Source organism: Harpia harpyja, chromosome 16 (assembly GCF_026419915.1).
Source record: "Harpia harpyja isolate bHarHar1 chromosome 16, bHarHar1 primary haplotype, whole genome shotgun sequence".
In the NCBI taxonomy this organism is placed as follows: Eukaryota; Metazoa; Chordata; class Aves; order Accipitriformes; family Accipitridae; genus Harpia; species Harpia harpyja.
The window spans coordinates 21,267,506-21,284,179 of NC_068955.1; the positions used below are offsets into that span (position 1 = coordinate 21,267,506).

The 16,674-nt window shown below is 35.5% G+C and overlaps 1 protein-coding gene across 7 annotated transcripts in view; it reads right to left on the reverse strand.

Annotated features, from left to right (window-relative positions):
- Window positions 1–16,674, reverse strand: part of SBF2 (SET binding factor 2) — a 288,893-nt gene that overhangs the window by 52,659 nt on the left and 219,560 nt on the right. For all 7 annotated transcript variants that reach the window (XM_052810411.1, XM_052810407.1, XM_052810406.1 and 4 more), the window contains exons 18-25: window positions 13,109–13,279; window positions 10,699–10,961; window positions 9,229–9,401; window positions 8,894–8,967; window positions 8,307–8,502; window positions 6,981–7,108; window positions 4,524–4,699; window positions 3,436–3,584 (exon numbers count right to left, since the gene is read on the reverse strand). In XM_052810411.1, the coding sequence (XP_052666371.1) occupies window positions 3,436–3,584; window positions 4,524–4,699; window positions 6,981–7,108; window positions 8,307–8,502; window positions 8,894–8,967; window positions 9,229–9,401; window positions 10,699–10,961; window positions 13,109–13,279 (1,330 nt within the window). The remainder of the gene's footprint in view (window positions 1–3,435; window positions 3,585–4,523; window positions 4,700–6,980; window positions 7,109–8,306; window positions 8,503–8,893; window positions 8,968–9,228; window positions 9,402–10,698; window positions 10,962–13,108; window positions 13,280–16,674) is intronic.

Genomic DNA, 16,674 nt, shown 5'->3' on the forward strand with positions numbered 1-16,674 from the left:
AAAAAATGTTTCTGTGTCATAATTTCACAACAGATGACTGTTGGTTTCTTAATGCCTCAGTTTGAATATCAAACATTTTTCTTCAGCTGTGCACATCAGCTGCACTTTCCAAAGCAGAAAAAACCTTTAACCATGAGAGATAAAAACCATGTCACAAGTTCAAACTACACTGAAATTCAAGTCAAGCAAGGTCTTTGTACAAAACCTGCCACCTGCCTGTTATGGACACTTCCAACTATTTCCAAATACTTCTGAAAGCAGGTTTACTGTTCACAGCATGTATCAGTTACTTGCTACCACCTCAAGCATTGAAATATGTGCATATGAGGGGAAGTATATCTTCATGAAAGAGGCACTGAAAAGTATATAAGGATTTAAATGTAAAATAGGACTTTATAAAACTGGAAATTAAAATTATTTTAAAAATAAAAATTATGATACAATTAAAATTTTACTGGCAGTAGACAACATTCAGAATTTAGAGGAGTACAACCCATACACTTTTTTTTTTTTTTGCATCTTAGCATAAAAGCTAAATGAATAATTTTATTGCCCCTGTGGCTCAGCAAACAAAACCAACAATTCTCTATTTGACCTAACTAATACAGAGTTTAACGCTGTGGTTATCTCCTCTTCTTTCTGTGTTTTCATATTTGTCATGGTAAGAAGGAAGTTACAAAACATTTACAAGTATAAAGAGCACTATCGAGAAACAAATTAAATTAGTTTTAGAAATAATTTTGTTTGAGGGCATGCAGAAACTTGATATTTAACAGTTTTGAACGGAAAGCTGTAACTGACTCAGGTAAGATGAGGGTGCATTTTTTGAAATATATTTTTATAAATGCATTTTTCTCTCATGAAAGCAGGTATGTTGGTGATCAGAATTTGCAAAACATTTTCCTGTGCATAAAAAGCTAGACATTATAAGAGCTTATATCAGTGTCTTTAACCTGAAGAGGGAGATGAAGATGTTTTGCTGTCTCAAGTTTAAAATGGATTTTTTTTTAATGTGATTTTGAAAACAAAAGGAATAATCCCTCTATTTTACTGTTCCTGAGATATGATTGTTTGTAAAAGTGGGTTTTACAGTCTCCTGTTTTATGGAATACACCAGTATGATCACCTATAGGAAACAGAGTTTAGTAGTGATGAGATTCTAAACGCTGAAAATAAGAAGATGGGGAGGAATTGGAGGGAAATTAGGTGTTCATTAGCAACAGCTAATAACTAGAGTACTGTGCCCAGTTTTGGAAACCACATTGCAAGTTATATGTGGACCAGCTAAAGAGGACTGAGAAAAGAGCAATGAAGATGATCAGAAGTCTATCAAGACTAATAAGCAAAGAACTGAAAGAACTGCAGGTATTTAATATCCAGAAAAGAACAGAGAAGGGAAATATTACAATAGTCCATAAATACATAAAGCACTGCAATCAGAATGAAGGGAATCATCTCTTCTATATGTATATGGTGGCAGAATAAGAAGTGAAGGCTTTAAATTGTGGCAAGGAAATGTTTAGGCCTGAATATCAGAAAGTTGCTTGTTTTTCTCCAGCATTAAGGATGGCTAAAGCATTAGTACAAATTGCCTAGAGTTGTGGAACCTTCATCTTTGAAAGCTTCTAAGGAAAAGTTAGGTAAACATCTATGAGGAACAGATTAAAGATGCTGATCTTGCCTTGGGGCAGAGAGATGGAGTAGATGATCTCTTGAAGTTCCTTCCAACCCTATCTTTAAAATTTCTTTTTTAAGACAATGCATCACCTGCTGCAGATGGTTCCCGTTTGCTTCATTGTTGGTATAGCTGCATAGTTTCCTATACTTCAGTTTTTGAGACTTGCAACAAGAAGTCATTCACAGCAGTCAATACAAAAGAAATCGCAGTGATTAAATAGCAAATTTCCTATAGCTATTTGTACTCTGTCTGAAGCAAAGAGTTACTACTGTTGCCAGCTAACTATACCCAAGGTGCCAATGCAGAATGGAGAGAAAAGCAAACTGTCAGACTTTGATCACCTTACATGTTCCTAGTCAGAACATCTGGAAAGCAGCAGGTAGGAAGCCTCACAATTTATATTTTCATATTTTTGTTAGGGGAGGAAAAAAGTGACTATCACTGATGTTTTTGTAACACCGGTGTTCATGGAAGAACATAGTTGTTCTGTACATCAGCAATGCAAAAACTCTTAAAATTTCTTCATCATCAAGAGAAGTACGAATACACAGGAATGATTGTGCTCGGTGTCTCTGGGTGAAGGACACAAAATCACCCCAAAATCACACAGGTACAGCCTGCAGAATTGCTTCTGACCCAAAGAATTTGCAACATCAGAATGCATACTAACTCAGCGCTTAAGGAAGATGCTGGAAATTCAATTAAGAATGTAATTTTTCAGCACTTAAAGACACTCTGCATTTTGTAATCCTTTCTTTTTGCCTTTTTTTCCACCACTTCTATCTGGAACGAAAGAAGAGAATCAATATTTTTCAGCTTTCCTGGAATGGCTTTCTTCCATTTCAGAGAGACAGAGACAGTGCAGTAACACAGTCTTGCTTCAGACAACTTCTATATATCTGCTCATAAGTCACGTAAGTTGCCTTGCTCACTGAGAAAATATTCAAAAGGAAAATTTGGCTTGTTTGATGTTCTGAAGAAATTATTAGTGTTTGATAAACACTTCGTTATCTGAAATGCTTATTTTTTTTTTTAAAAAAAGAAAGAATGTTATGACAAAACAATACCTGTTTATGTACAGGAGAATCTGGTTCCCTCTAGTGGTTTATTATAAATTAGCACTGGTCCAGATAAGGATATACTGACAGCAGCACATGGCAGGAAAAGAAGTATTTGGAAGAAAGTCAAACTCCACACCATGACACAAACTATACAAAGTGCCCAAATCACTTTCTACCTTCTGTCCCCAAATCCTTTCAACCAAAATTTGGAAAAATGGTATTTTCAGTAGTAATGACTTCTGCTGCTTTCAGAAATCATTTGTCACTTCCACATCTGCACAAGTCTCCCATAGTATTTGCTCTTTCTTGAATCTCACCAATTACTACTTTCTCATCATAGACTAATTGCAGATGTCATGACGTCTAAAGATAAATGGAAGGTACAGCATGCTTCTGTGCTGTTCCATCTATGCTATTATGATGTAAAAAATGATAACATACTATATGCAAATAGTTTGATAATTAAAAAATAATAACCTAGTATTTTGCTTTACCACTGAATGAAGTCAACTTCCTCTTTTGCCTCGTCATCACAAAAGAAAACACTTACTAAATGTACATATTTGAAACCTTTCTCTTTCCTGTCTAGGAAGACTTTGATTTCTTCTTGAAGACAATTCTTATTCAATATACTGGAACGGAAGCATAATAGGATAGACCTGTCAACCAACATGGAAAAAAATGTTTTACTATTACCAGAGATATCATCATCTTCATTCCAGCCTGGGCGATTCCCTCTTTCTTCCACTATTGTGCCTGTCGTCTTCTTCTTTAATAAATATTGGCGTCCAATTGTCATCTTCCCAGCACGTTTTGCTCCTTTTACAATGCTTTTTGAGAAAGTACTATAAATTCATAGCAATAAAAATATTTAGAAAGATGCACATGATTCTCCCCAATAGCATGTACAGATTTTTATGATGAACTCACCCAAATAAAATGTATTTCATAATTTTTCATTTAATATAATGACAAAAAATTATAACCTCCAGAAAAATGAGTTCCTATATTGATTTTTAAACACCGATTTTATTATACTGAGATAAATGTGTGTCTATTCTGTCTAATGGTAATGAATAAGCAGCCATCATCTTTCTGTAGGTATTTGTATTTTGCTAGCAATGTGATAAATCTATGAAGTTGAAAAAGTAAAGGCAGGAAAGATAGAAATTACCTTAAAGTTTTAGGATTCCATGACTAGCTTGGGATTCTACTTTCCTGTGTCAACAATGAATAACCAACAGAGAATCACAGGAACTACCACTCTGGAACAGACTAATGATCCAGCTAGTCTAGTAAAAATTAATGTATAACAGAAAATTCAAAAGAGGACACAAAGCTCAAACTCTAGATTAAAAACCACTAGGACAACTGTACAGACTGTACTAAGGGTAAAATTAATTCTAACCCACATTAGGTTATTAACTTATAAAGTAATACACAAGAAATCTGGTTTTTATGTTGGCATAGTTTGCATTGCTGAAGATACTACTTAGATTGTGTGTGTTTCAAAATGTAAAGGAGAAGCTTGTTCAAATTTACTGCAGCCAGAAATTTGGATAAATAATATATTGCTATTCCAAATTGACATGTTTATCATACTAATCTACTTTTATTCAGTAAATATAAAAAGATGCAGAATAGCAATCAGTTATTTTGACTTTCCTGAAAACTGCTTGAATGACATTGAATGACTGCATTTCTACAAAGCTGTCAGATTATTCAATGTATTTGACTAATACTAAACACAAACATCAGTAATAAAAGAAGAAGAATGACTATACCGGAATGAAGTGTTCTTTTCTTTTGGTTTTGGTAAAATTATCTGTGGTGCTGTTTGTCCAGCTGCAAATGCAAAAGTGCTGAAGATAGATTGAGGATAACGGAACTTCATTAACTGCTTCTTAAATATTTCCACCACTTCAGGACTTACTTCTTCATCAAATGCTACTTTAATTAACTGCATATTAAAGACATGACATGTTAGAAACTGAAAAAAACATTATAGAATTAAAGAAATTAGAAGATCCTAAAATATATTAGCAAAATTTCCATACTTGTGCAGTACTATGCCCATCAGAAAATACAAATATAAGTACGTATATCTTATTGATTTTGAGGGATATTATACAGCTTATTGATTTTTTATTTAATATTTACATTTATGTCCTAATACTAAGGTATTTTCACTAAGAGGCATCTGGAATTCTCATAATATCAAACACAAAGTATTTTGGTAAATGCAAGTAGTAGTGCTGGCACTAAGATGTCTACAACAGTTCAAATACTAGTCACATGGGACAGCTTAGCTTGGAAATATTCTGCCAGCTCTGCCCATATACTGGGAACTAAGGCTGGTAATGCACTTCAAAGACTCTCATCAAACCAACAATTTCAGCATTCATATGTCACAACCATTATACTTCCATTACTTAGTCATTCCAGTTTTTGCCTCACCTTGCAAAGTATAGAAAACTGCTAATAATGAAATTGTAATAGTGAAATCTGATCCTTAAAAAGGAACTAACCTTGTGCTATTCCACAGTGATCCATCCACCCCACTAAAAATGCTTTCTGAAAGGCTTTGGAAAAAAAAAAATAAAAAAAAAAATCCCATCCCATCATCCTCAGCCAAAAGGATGACAGTCAGCAATTCAGGGGAAAAAAAAAAAACAAAAAAGAAAGAAAGAAAAAATATATAGAGAAAATAGGGAATCCATAAAAGGGCCTAAAAAACCTTTAAGAATGCGAAAAAAAGCAAAGAAAGAAATATCCTAGAGCTTTATTTCTGAATGCATACCTATACACCTTTTGAATGTCTTGTCTTTGCCATCTAGAAGGTGGATTTCATCATTGCTTTTTTAATTTCACTTGTTTTGTAAATACTTTCCAAATGACTAATAACTCTGTTGTTCTAGGACCTCCTTGAAAGGAGCTCTTGAATCTTTACGGGTTACACTGATCTGAAGTTTTAAAGACATTAAATAGCATAACTGCAGCCAAAATCTTCTGAAAGTCATAATTAATAAACAAAGAGGAGGGACTATTCCATACTGTATTGAACTCTAGCTGTTACAAAGGGAACAGAAAGTAAACTGTTTGCTGATTGTTTTTCTTCTCATAACCTAATACAAAACTATGCTAAACAAAAGCAAAGATGATGTTTGACCAGAATCCAGCACTAAAAACACTGAGCTGTGTCTGTATTTAGCACATCATTGAAGCATGCTAACTATTCTGGTAGAAAGATTTCTGGAAAATAAAAGTCCTCATGAAGTTCTCTCAAAAGTCCACAAGAATAACTTTCTTACGGTTATTTTACTCACTTGTACTCCTAATCTTATGCTTTTGAATAGGATTTTGAAGGATGATTAGCTAAATAATGTCCACTATTGTAAGGAACTAGTAAAATGCTGATGATCTGTTTTATTATGTTTTCAAATGTATTGTTCTCAATGAAAATATACTTCTGCAGTCAGCCAACCCAACAAAATATTTCATATCTTAAGTACCGTAGTCTACTTTCAGTCCATGATATAAAATTCTTTGTCTTCAACTTTCCATTGCTTAGGGTTTGACCACAGTTAAGATCACCACCAAGAAGAAACATTTACGGAAGACTTCATGATTCCTAATTCTTAGAAGTCCATCACTGTCAATCGCCCTGCAGTACTTGCTTCTGCTGAACACAGAGAGGGGATCCTACAGACAGGAAACTACCAGGATCCGTGCAAGTCATACGGAGGCTCACTGGTTCTGGCCAATGGTGACTACCCTAAAGATTCCTGGAAGTGCAGCTTCCATGTGGGACATACCGTGACTTTCTGCCATGGATGTTTACAGAAAGCTAGTAAAGTGACAAGTCTGGAGAAAAAAGCATTATTTATAGCTTTTCCATATTCATTCCATGTAGCTGGAGGAGAGAGAAAGCATGTTTCCACTGGCCTGCCTAGGCCTTTGCTTACTCACATTAAGAGATTTTGGACCCAAAATAGCCCTTTACTGGATCCAAAATAGAAATGTGAGGAAAGGAGTGAAAGAAATCAAATATGAAAATGGTAATCCTCTGTAAATATCAACTGGGCCAAAAAATGCCAGGGTTTCTATGAGAGGACTGCATTCTCTATTGACTTTACAGGGCAGAAAACTGAACTCTTCACAAATACGAGGACAAAGTGCTGCTCATAAGTATTTTGAGCTAACTGTGTTGTCACATAAATTTTTACAAAACTTCCTTTTACCTGAAAGGTAGCTGAAGTGATCTGCAGTCCTTCCTGCATACTCTGCTGCAGCTGGTTCTGTATAGTGATCTTCTTCTCCTTCGTAACAGATGCAATAGGAAAGCTCCGGATCACCGTCTGCTCTCCAACTGAGGACCATAAAATTGTATTTACAGATACTTGTTAGATCACAGAACCAGATCTGGTTTGGTCACATTGTACTTTGAATACATAGGAACGAGTAAGTACAAAGCAACACAAAAATAACAATACAGAATTAATTTCAGGCAAAAATACCTGAAAAGTTGGTAAATTCCTAAAGTAGTATTTGTAATCTGAATATCTGCTTAATTTAAGCTGGGATGATTAGAAAAATATTCTCTTTCCTTCTGAGACTTTCTGCATGATGGAAATGCACCCCCAAAATCTACGTTGGTAGGGGGTGAAGAAAGAGTTTCAAGCTTATTCAAATTTCATATTGCATTATACAACTTATAAACAATGAACAATATACACTGCTATCTTTACATATGACCATGAACTTTCCACAATAAATTTATACTTCTGAACAACAATCTGCTTAGAAATGGCAGATGTCAAAATATGAAAGTTATCATTCAGAAGAGCTATTTCCATTACATATTAAAAAGAATACTGAATTTATTATTAATCATTTTAGGGAGAATACTAACTCATAAATATTTTTCATTTAACACACTTCCAGTGGCTGAAAAAAACTGCTGAATGAAAAGCTAGGGGTTGTGGAAGCTGCAGATCTCACACAGCGTGTATGTTCTCTCTTAGTGGCGAAGAAGCTTACAAACATTGCTCTATAAAGCACATTAGACTAATTTTACAGATGGAACTGAGATAACGAAGACACTAAGCATTTTGTCCATTCGGAAGTCTATGGAAATTACTAAAGTGTGGTCAGGAATGTCCTTATTTTCTGTCTCCAACTTTAGGTAGTCTGTAAAAGCCCATAATACCATGTGACAGTCTACTGAAGTTTCCTCTAAGACAAGTACACAATGATTTTATTTTACACAAATTACTGAAGATGGCACTCTAAATATCTACCAATATGCAGGAATAAACAAACATCTGGCATCTAATGCCTCATCTGAAGAAATAAGTTCTAGTTAAGTTAAATGCAAAATCAAAATCAATCATTGTCACATCTAGTAATAAAAACCTGTATTAAGATATTATTCTTATCTGATAAACATGAAAAATTATACTGTGAGGTACATACATTTTGATGTTGATGCTTGAATAGGTGAATAGGCCAGCTCAAAGTCCTATCTATCTTAAGGACCGCAAGTACCACTGTTTAATTTGTCTTACCCAGTTGATCATGAGGAGTGCCTTTAAATATAATTCTGTAAGTGGTAAGGAACAAAGCTCCTTCAGCAGGGAGGATGTGAGGACCTCCAAGCAGTCCTCCTGTAGCTTCCTCTCTGCCATCAGGATCCAGTAGCACACGGAGACCTTCACAAACAAATTCTTCTCCTGGCAGTAAAGTTGGTCGTAGAATTTTGGGCTGATGCAAATAAATGAAAGTGTAAGTGTAATGGCGATACCACTGTTATACCTCAGTCTAGTTATAATATTTGGCTTAAAAAGCTTCAAAACAAAACTGTTATAAGACTAAGTCCAAAGAAGGGAGATGGAGTTTGGACTCAACTAAGAGAAATGGGTCTCAAAAAACAGTGGGCATGCAACAGCTTGTTTATGATCAGAAGTTTGGCTCTACTAGTTTCATAAGTTCATATTTCATGAGACCAAAGCCAAGCACTTTATTTATCACTGGTGGAAATTTTCTTTCAATGTTTTGATGTTTCCTCCTAACACTATACAGGGGGAAGAAAAGATGACTACATTGCATGATTCTAATACTTGTAAAGAATACAAATATGTTTCATAATACTTGCCTTCTGTATTGGTGGAAGCCGCCTACTCTCACGATGGACAGCCTCCAGGGTCTCTATGTGCATTGCTACAATGCCTGGAAAGCAGTAACACCATAAAGTCTCACATAATATGAAAGAGAAAGTTGCAATTTAATTGAAACTCTGATATTCTGAAATTCTCAAATTTAAACATCAAGGGAATAATTATTTGAAATTCAACAGCAATTATAGTCTAGAAAAGAAATCTAACCTTCTAACTTCACTGAAAGTAACTGCAACTAAAAAGCGCACTTCTCTCACTAGAAAAAAAAGAAAAAAGAAAGAGTACAAACCACTTTTTTTGCCACAATTCTCACCTGGTATCATGCAATGAAGGCCCTTGATGTGATCCTGTGTAACTCCACTCTCTGTGCAAACCTTATCAATAAATCTGGTGATGAAGCGTACAACTGCGTTTGCAACATCATTGTTCTCAGAATCCTCAAATCCACTTTCAGTGTCATAACTCTCTGCAACACTGCCTGCAATACTATAGACATAAATAAAAGAAATTTCAAGTGTGAAAAATTCAGCTGGTGATGCACATATGATACCTGGCTAGACACAGACAAGCTGTGAGGTTTTTTTCTAGTTACAATACATAAACCTTGCTAAAAGCATATGGTGGTACCACAATTACATTGTATTTTCACTGTCATTAACACTGTCAGAACTGCACGGATGATGACGTAGGAGAACTTTCCCTCCATGAGTCCAGTGCAGACAGGCCCACAAGAGAAAAAAAGCTCCTTGGAAGTAAGCTCGCTCTATGTCTTCTCTTCATAGAGTCAAGTACATTATTTGCAACCCATGGTAAACAAATATCCAGTTACATAGAGAAAGACACATTAAATGAATATTTTGGTTGCTGAGCAATGCATTCAAAAGCTAAAAAGACCATAAGAAAAGTTTTTTGTACATCAGATAGAAAATGCAAGCCAGCTAGTGGGAGATGTACTTTGAACATCTAAAAATGCCTCCCATAATAATAAGGGCCAGATTCATATATTGCAACATATACCACAACCTGTCTACTGAGCATGTCCTAATGTCTGAGTTTAGAGATGTTTAGACAGCAGAAATGAGTAGCCACGGGGAGTCTGATACTGATAGCCGCCTATCTTTTGCTTGATGTCAGTGTTCTCACGTAATGTTCTACAATTTGGGTGGGAATTCTGACAGACCATAGGTGATAATTAAGACAATAAATCGAGAGGGAGGAAGGCTTGTTATGAAAATTTGCATTTGTTATGCTGGATTTGCATGCTAGGGAATGTAACTGGCATTATACTCCTCCTGCCTCCTTAGTAATTTAACCTTTGCCACAGTGGTTTAGGCCTCTTGCTTTTTGTGACCTCAGTGCCTTTCTTCCTTGTAGCTGTTGCACAGAAATTGTGATTTTATGGATGCTATACAAATGCTTTCTTGATTTTAGGTTCATAGACTGTTTTTTTCAAGTTATATAAAAACTAACAGAGTAGTTTTTGGGCTGCTGTTTTCTTTCTCATCACACCCTATGCTTGTGTTCAACATTTGCACTAGTAGCTTAAAAATTCTTACTCTGACAACAAAATTTTTATGTTCCTTTAAATGGTGGTAAATTACTCCAGATTAAGTTCTGTTATTTAAGAGGAATCACGTTAGACTTCTGCTCTCCTTAATTAATGGACTTGAAAAGAAGAGAAGATACTGAAATAATCTGGTATTTAGAATAAGTCCTGAAAACTAAGAAGCTTTCGAAAACTGTGGCCCATCCTGACTGATTACCACTGAACTTGTGGACCCACCTGTTTGTGACAATACTGTTACTTCCACTCTCCCAGTCACCAGTAGCTGATGTTCTCAGTAACTTGTTCTTACTGGTATCCAGTGGTACTAGCAGGTAGACCATGAGGTTAGCAAAATGAATTGCCTGACTGAAAACTGTACTTTCCTCATTCTGGACTAGCTCCTGCTGCATTTGTTTATTAAGACTTGGCCATAATCGCAACTGCTCAGCAGCCAGGTCCATTACTGTCTTATCCTGGTCTGGACCTACAGAATTCTTCTCCTAGAAGAGGCACAGAAAGAAGTATAAAGACACAGAAGAAAAAATAACTTAAAAACCAATGTTTAGTCAAAACTTTACTTATTAAATTTTTTATTAAACTTCTTCAGTTATTTAAATTATATACTAATTTAAAAAGAAAAAGCAAGTAACTACACTCAATAGGCTTTAAGGAGAGTTATGATTATAGCAACTGAGCTTTGAAGGCTGTTTACTGAAATATACAAGTAGCACAATGCGGACAGATCTAAATAACGTAATTTCTTTCTAGATCTTTTTTATGCTATACGATCTTCCATGTTTCTTCAGAGTGGTTTACTGATTTTAATGTAGTTGCTCTCCTTAGCTTATCCACTTACCTTACATAAGAACATGCATAAATCAGATTGAGAAATAACATGCAGCTCATTGCTTGATGCCGGTGATATTCTCCAAATTCCTAGAATGTTCAGGTGAGGCAAGCTTTTATATAAACAGTTTCCAGACCAGCTGAAACATTCATGTTTTTACATGTTGGAGTCTAATTCTAGCATTTGCTTGAAGCAAACTAGGTAGATGGCACATAGTCAGATTATATTATAGCCTGAGGAAATTAGGCTAAAGGAATTTGGCAGCCGATACTAGTGACCTAACACCTGATGTTAAAGGACTAGGTATCTTGTAAATGTTTTTTCCATACTAAGTTAAAGTTGAGCTAATTTTCCATATAAACACATGTGAGGGTTAAAGTAGATGCTTCCTTGTAAGTTCTACTATTCTTCACATTTTTCTTTAAATAGTGTCAGATTGGAAGGGGGTCCCCATACACAGTCCCACAGTCCTTTTCTCTTTATCCTTGATATGTCTGACGTACCTTTTCAGTTGTTCATTCTGACTACATTTCTGGGAATACCTCCGTCTACTTTACTTCCTCTCTTTACAATGTTGTATGACTTTGGGTAGCATACACTTTTCAATCACATAGTTGATAACGGTATTTTCATACAAGCAGAGAGATTACAAATGGCTCTTTACTATGCGTATGTGCTCCTTCTTAAAAAAAAATATTTTAGCATGCTGCAAGGCTTCACATTATATTTTCATTTTTGCATTGGAGATGTATTTTCCTCCTACTGAGACAGACAATTTGTGTTCTGGAAGATCTGTCTCATTTTAATAAAGCAGACTGAGTGTCATTCAACAGAAACCACCATGGGGTTTGGTAATAATCTAACACTGGACACTAGAACTGCTGCTAGCTTAGATTGTTCATATAATAGAACTGCCACTAGTTTATAACATTGTTATATGGTAAGTTACTACTCTCCGGAAAAACATATACCTTAAAGTGTGGAAAATTATACAAAGTGTGTCCTCGTTTCAGCTGGGATAGGGTTGATTGTCTTCCTAGTAGCTGGTGCAGTGCTATGTTTTGAGTTCACTATGAGAAGTATGTTGATAACACTGATGTTTGCAGTTGTTGCTAAGTAATGTTTAGTCTAAAGTCAAGGATTTTTCAGCTTCTCATGCCCAGCCAGCGAGAAAGCTGGAGGGGCACAAGAAGGTGGCACAGGACACAGCCAGGGCACCTGACCCAAACTGGCCAACGGGGTATTCCATACCATGTGACGTCACATCTAGTATAGGAACTGGGAGGAGTGGGGGCGGGGGATCGCCACTCAGGGACTAGCTGGGTGTCGGTCGGCGGGTGGTGAGCAATTGCACTGCGCATCATTTGTACATTCCAATCCTTTTATTATTGCTGTTGTCATTTTATTAGTGTTATCATTATCATTATTAGTTTCTTCTTTTCTGTTTTATTAAACTGTTCTGATCTCAACCCACGAGTTTTACTTCTTTTCCCGATTTTCTCCCCCATCCCACTGGGTGGCGGGGGAGTGAGTGAGTGGCTGCATGGTGCTTAGATGCTGGCTGGGGTTAAACCACAACAAAGCGGTTGTTTGAAAAATCGTAAGAGCAACATCAAATTATAATGCTTTGCAGATAAATATAAATTTTTGTTATTTTTTGTGTTATTCTCCTTAATATGGGAAAAATGAAAGAAAAATACGTAAAATTGGAGAAAACATAACAGCTCTCTGTAACTTTGGAGACAATTAAAATGTGAATAAAAATACTGCCTTGATATTTACTTTAATATATTCTCCTACCTTTAGTCTCAACTGTACTGCATGGTTGTCATCTTTGGCTGTAAGGTAGAGGGAGCGAACTTGATTTTGCACGTTGCTATAAAAGGTTGTTTCCCAAAACTGTTGGTTAGTCCAGATAGGATGGTCTTGTACACAGGTGTAAGCAAACTGACTAACTCCAGGTGCTAATTTCTGAAAGCAAAAAATGTGCAAAATTGACAAATTAGTCTTATTATTTTGTATCCTTTAAAGGCTATGGCTTGAGTATTGAAATATATATATATATATATAAACAGTTGTACAGACTGAAATATGCAATATATACCATCTTTTGTACTGCAATATAGGAAAGAGAAACTATCTCCAGTTTTGTGCTATTAAAGAAATTTACACACAGGAAGCTTGTGTACAAGTCTAATGCCAGTCCAAGGCATGGCTTTCTTGATTCATAGTAGAAAAATGAGACGCGAGAGGAATAATTCTGTGATGATAGTACAGAACACATTTCTAATATAAAGTATTTTCTGTGCCAACAAAATACAGTATTTTAAATAATCTAGTCTTACAACATAGAAATCAGCATTCAAACATGAAAATTATTTCTCATTTTATTTGAAAGCCAGAACTACAGTAATGAAATTTAAAATAATTGTAAGTGGCAACTGAGTCCTTCCAATAAGCTGCATTTGTTGCAACAGCAGAAGATTAGATAAATTGTTCTCTTCATTGTTATCTACTACACTGTATGACTCAAATCCAGCTCCTGAAAGAGTACAAAATTGTGTATGTTCTTTGAAGTCACAAGGGTCTGGACCCCTATAAGATCTCAAACCAACCCAGAATTATTACAGCATTACTCATGATGAATGCACCATTTTTTTCAAGTAAGTCTATTTAGCTAGCACTAGTCTCCCCAGTGAGTTGTTTAATATTCTTGATAAGCACATACAATGAAAGGAATTTATTTCAATGACCTGAATCATGAAGAATGAAATCTTACATCATACGTTCTTACTTTTTGAAAAAAAGAAGGCCACAAAAAAAATTGTGTTGTATACTACATACAGCAAAGAAGCAGGTAATCTAAACATCTGCTTATGATTATTTCTGCAGTAGAACTGAAGAATAAAGTACATTATTGGGTGCCTCAATTAATGACTTTCACTGAGAATACTACCCATACCTGAAATATACACTGTATCTAGAAGTTATATTTTACTTTAATGATTATGTTGTAAACCACTTTCCTGTAGAGCATGAACACTACTCGATTTAATATTTATAATTGTACAATTGTACACAACAGCAAGTAAATATAATACTTCCTTAGCAGGCACCCAGGCATTCAAGTGGAAGGCTAGGAAATTACAACTGAAATTTTTAAAGTACGGTTTACAGATTTCTGGTTTTGCAATTCTTCGAACTGTGTTTTCCACACTATATTCTTCCAAGTACCTCATGAACTAAAAGTCCTGATCACGTGCCATGTATTCATTCCCTATCAAAGACAAGTTCCTTTGAAATGGTATGTTTGAGGAACGATATGTGACATGCTACTAAAATTTACCCAACTGAAATACCTTCTCACAATTAACCATAAAAAAGTGAGAAATATAGTTTTTATTTAATTATGCAGAATTTAATCAAAATTTCTTGGTAACCTGTTAAGAAATCTAAATGTGTGGAAGATTCAAATTACATTAAATGTGACTTTATTTATTCAATACAGATTGAAACAGAAGATAACTGGTTTGTTTAACAGATTCCCAAGTTTCAGCTGTGATGCAGTTTATGGTAGCTCACAGGAAATGATAACTGATCGCACAGTAATGGCTCCCATGCTTGATCTAGCTGTTAAATCACAGAACAGGACAGCTCAAATAGCGTCTACTGATCTTTGTATTGACTGCTGGGCATCCCCTGAAAAAATCTCAGGCGTACAAAATACACACTAACTCATGACTATGTCAAGCCTGTTAATTAGCAGGACAACTAAATGTACATGAAATTGAGTCTTTTAATCGTAAAAACTGAGAAAATATTAAAACAAAAAATATACAGGAAGACTACCTCTATCCTCCTGTAAAGCTACCTCCTTTACAGTAATCTTTATTCTTTAAGAGCTGTACACATTTCATATCTTTCACCATTGGTAGGTGTGTATACAGCTAGCTTAAAATGGCTTAATTTGTTTAGCTGTGGTAATTAACACAGGGCCACAGAATGGATCTGGCCCAATCACTTACCTAACTCAAAATCCAGATGCACAAAACTTATGTTACAGAGGAATGGGGATGACAGGTAAATCACAGAATATAAAAACGGACAACACATCTTTAAAACAGTAGTTACTGCTAAAGCCATATCATCACTTTTACTTTGATTTATTCTTTTTTTTTTTCACTGGCAGTAATTCCCAGTCACAATACAGCTTCAAAAAGGGAGTATGATGTGAGAAAAAGGAAAAAGGGAAAAAGGAAAGGGAAAAAGGAAAGGGAAAAAGGAAGAGGAAAAAGGAAGAGGAAAAAGGAAAAGGAAAAAGGAAAAGGAAAAGGAAAAAGGAAAAGGAAAAAGGAAAAGGTAAATGTCTGTTCCAAGCCTAGCTAGTTGGTATAGTTAACTCATGCCAATATGTGTAGTGAATGCCACACAAAGGAGTGATTTGACTATCAACCTGTCCAGCTGTCTTTGATGCCTCAGCCCAAATCAGGTAATTGTGTAAACTAGGTAAAGAGGGGGTGATCTTTGGCACAAACCCAAAAGAAAGTTTAAACTCATAAGCCTGGGTGCATAGTAATAGTGTTACAGAAATAAAAATGAAACAAATTCTTTTCACATGGGAACAAACATGATAGGAAAGCTGAGGGGCTTTTAGATGCTCTTCCTGTGCTCATAATTTAAAACCGTGAACACCCATGGTACAAAACACAGTTTTTAAATGATGGAGATATAATGACATAAATCAACACTGACAGTAACTCCTAGGCAAAGTAAAAATAGTTTGTTTACAAAAGGATGAAAGAAGATCCATCAAAAAAATGAGCAATGATAAACGTTATCTTTCTCATCACCTGCAAGTGTTGAAACAAATGCCAAAAACCTGACAGTGGCCAGAGCACAGAATCAAAGTCAGGACTTGGAGTTCCAGGCTCAGCTCTGCCAGTTATTTTGGGCAAAATCACTTTGGATTCTCAGCTTGTTTTGGTTAGTTTGTTTGTAAAAATGCAATACGAATACCAACCTGAAGTAGCACACTGCTGCTCCTATGCAGTCAAAATCCATGGACTAAAAATACTCTTGGTACAAATACAAGCATTCCACGAAGCTTGCAGTGTCTATATTCTCTACCCTGGGAGTGCTTAGTCAGCCCATTTGACTAGAATGGAAACTAATCTAACACATCAAAAGGGCCCCAATATTTACTGTTGTATTCAAAAGGAGTTGCTCACAATTTCTCCAATTTAAATAAAACAGTAGTTCAGTGTTTTTCATCACACAATACTACATATGTAACCCAAAACTTCAACTATCTTTCCATAGGACAGCTTAACTGTACTGGTATTTATGCTCTTTCTCCCTGTCCCGAT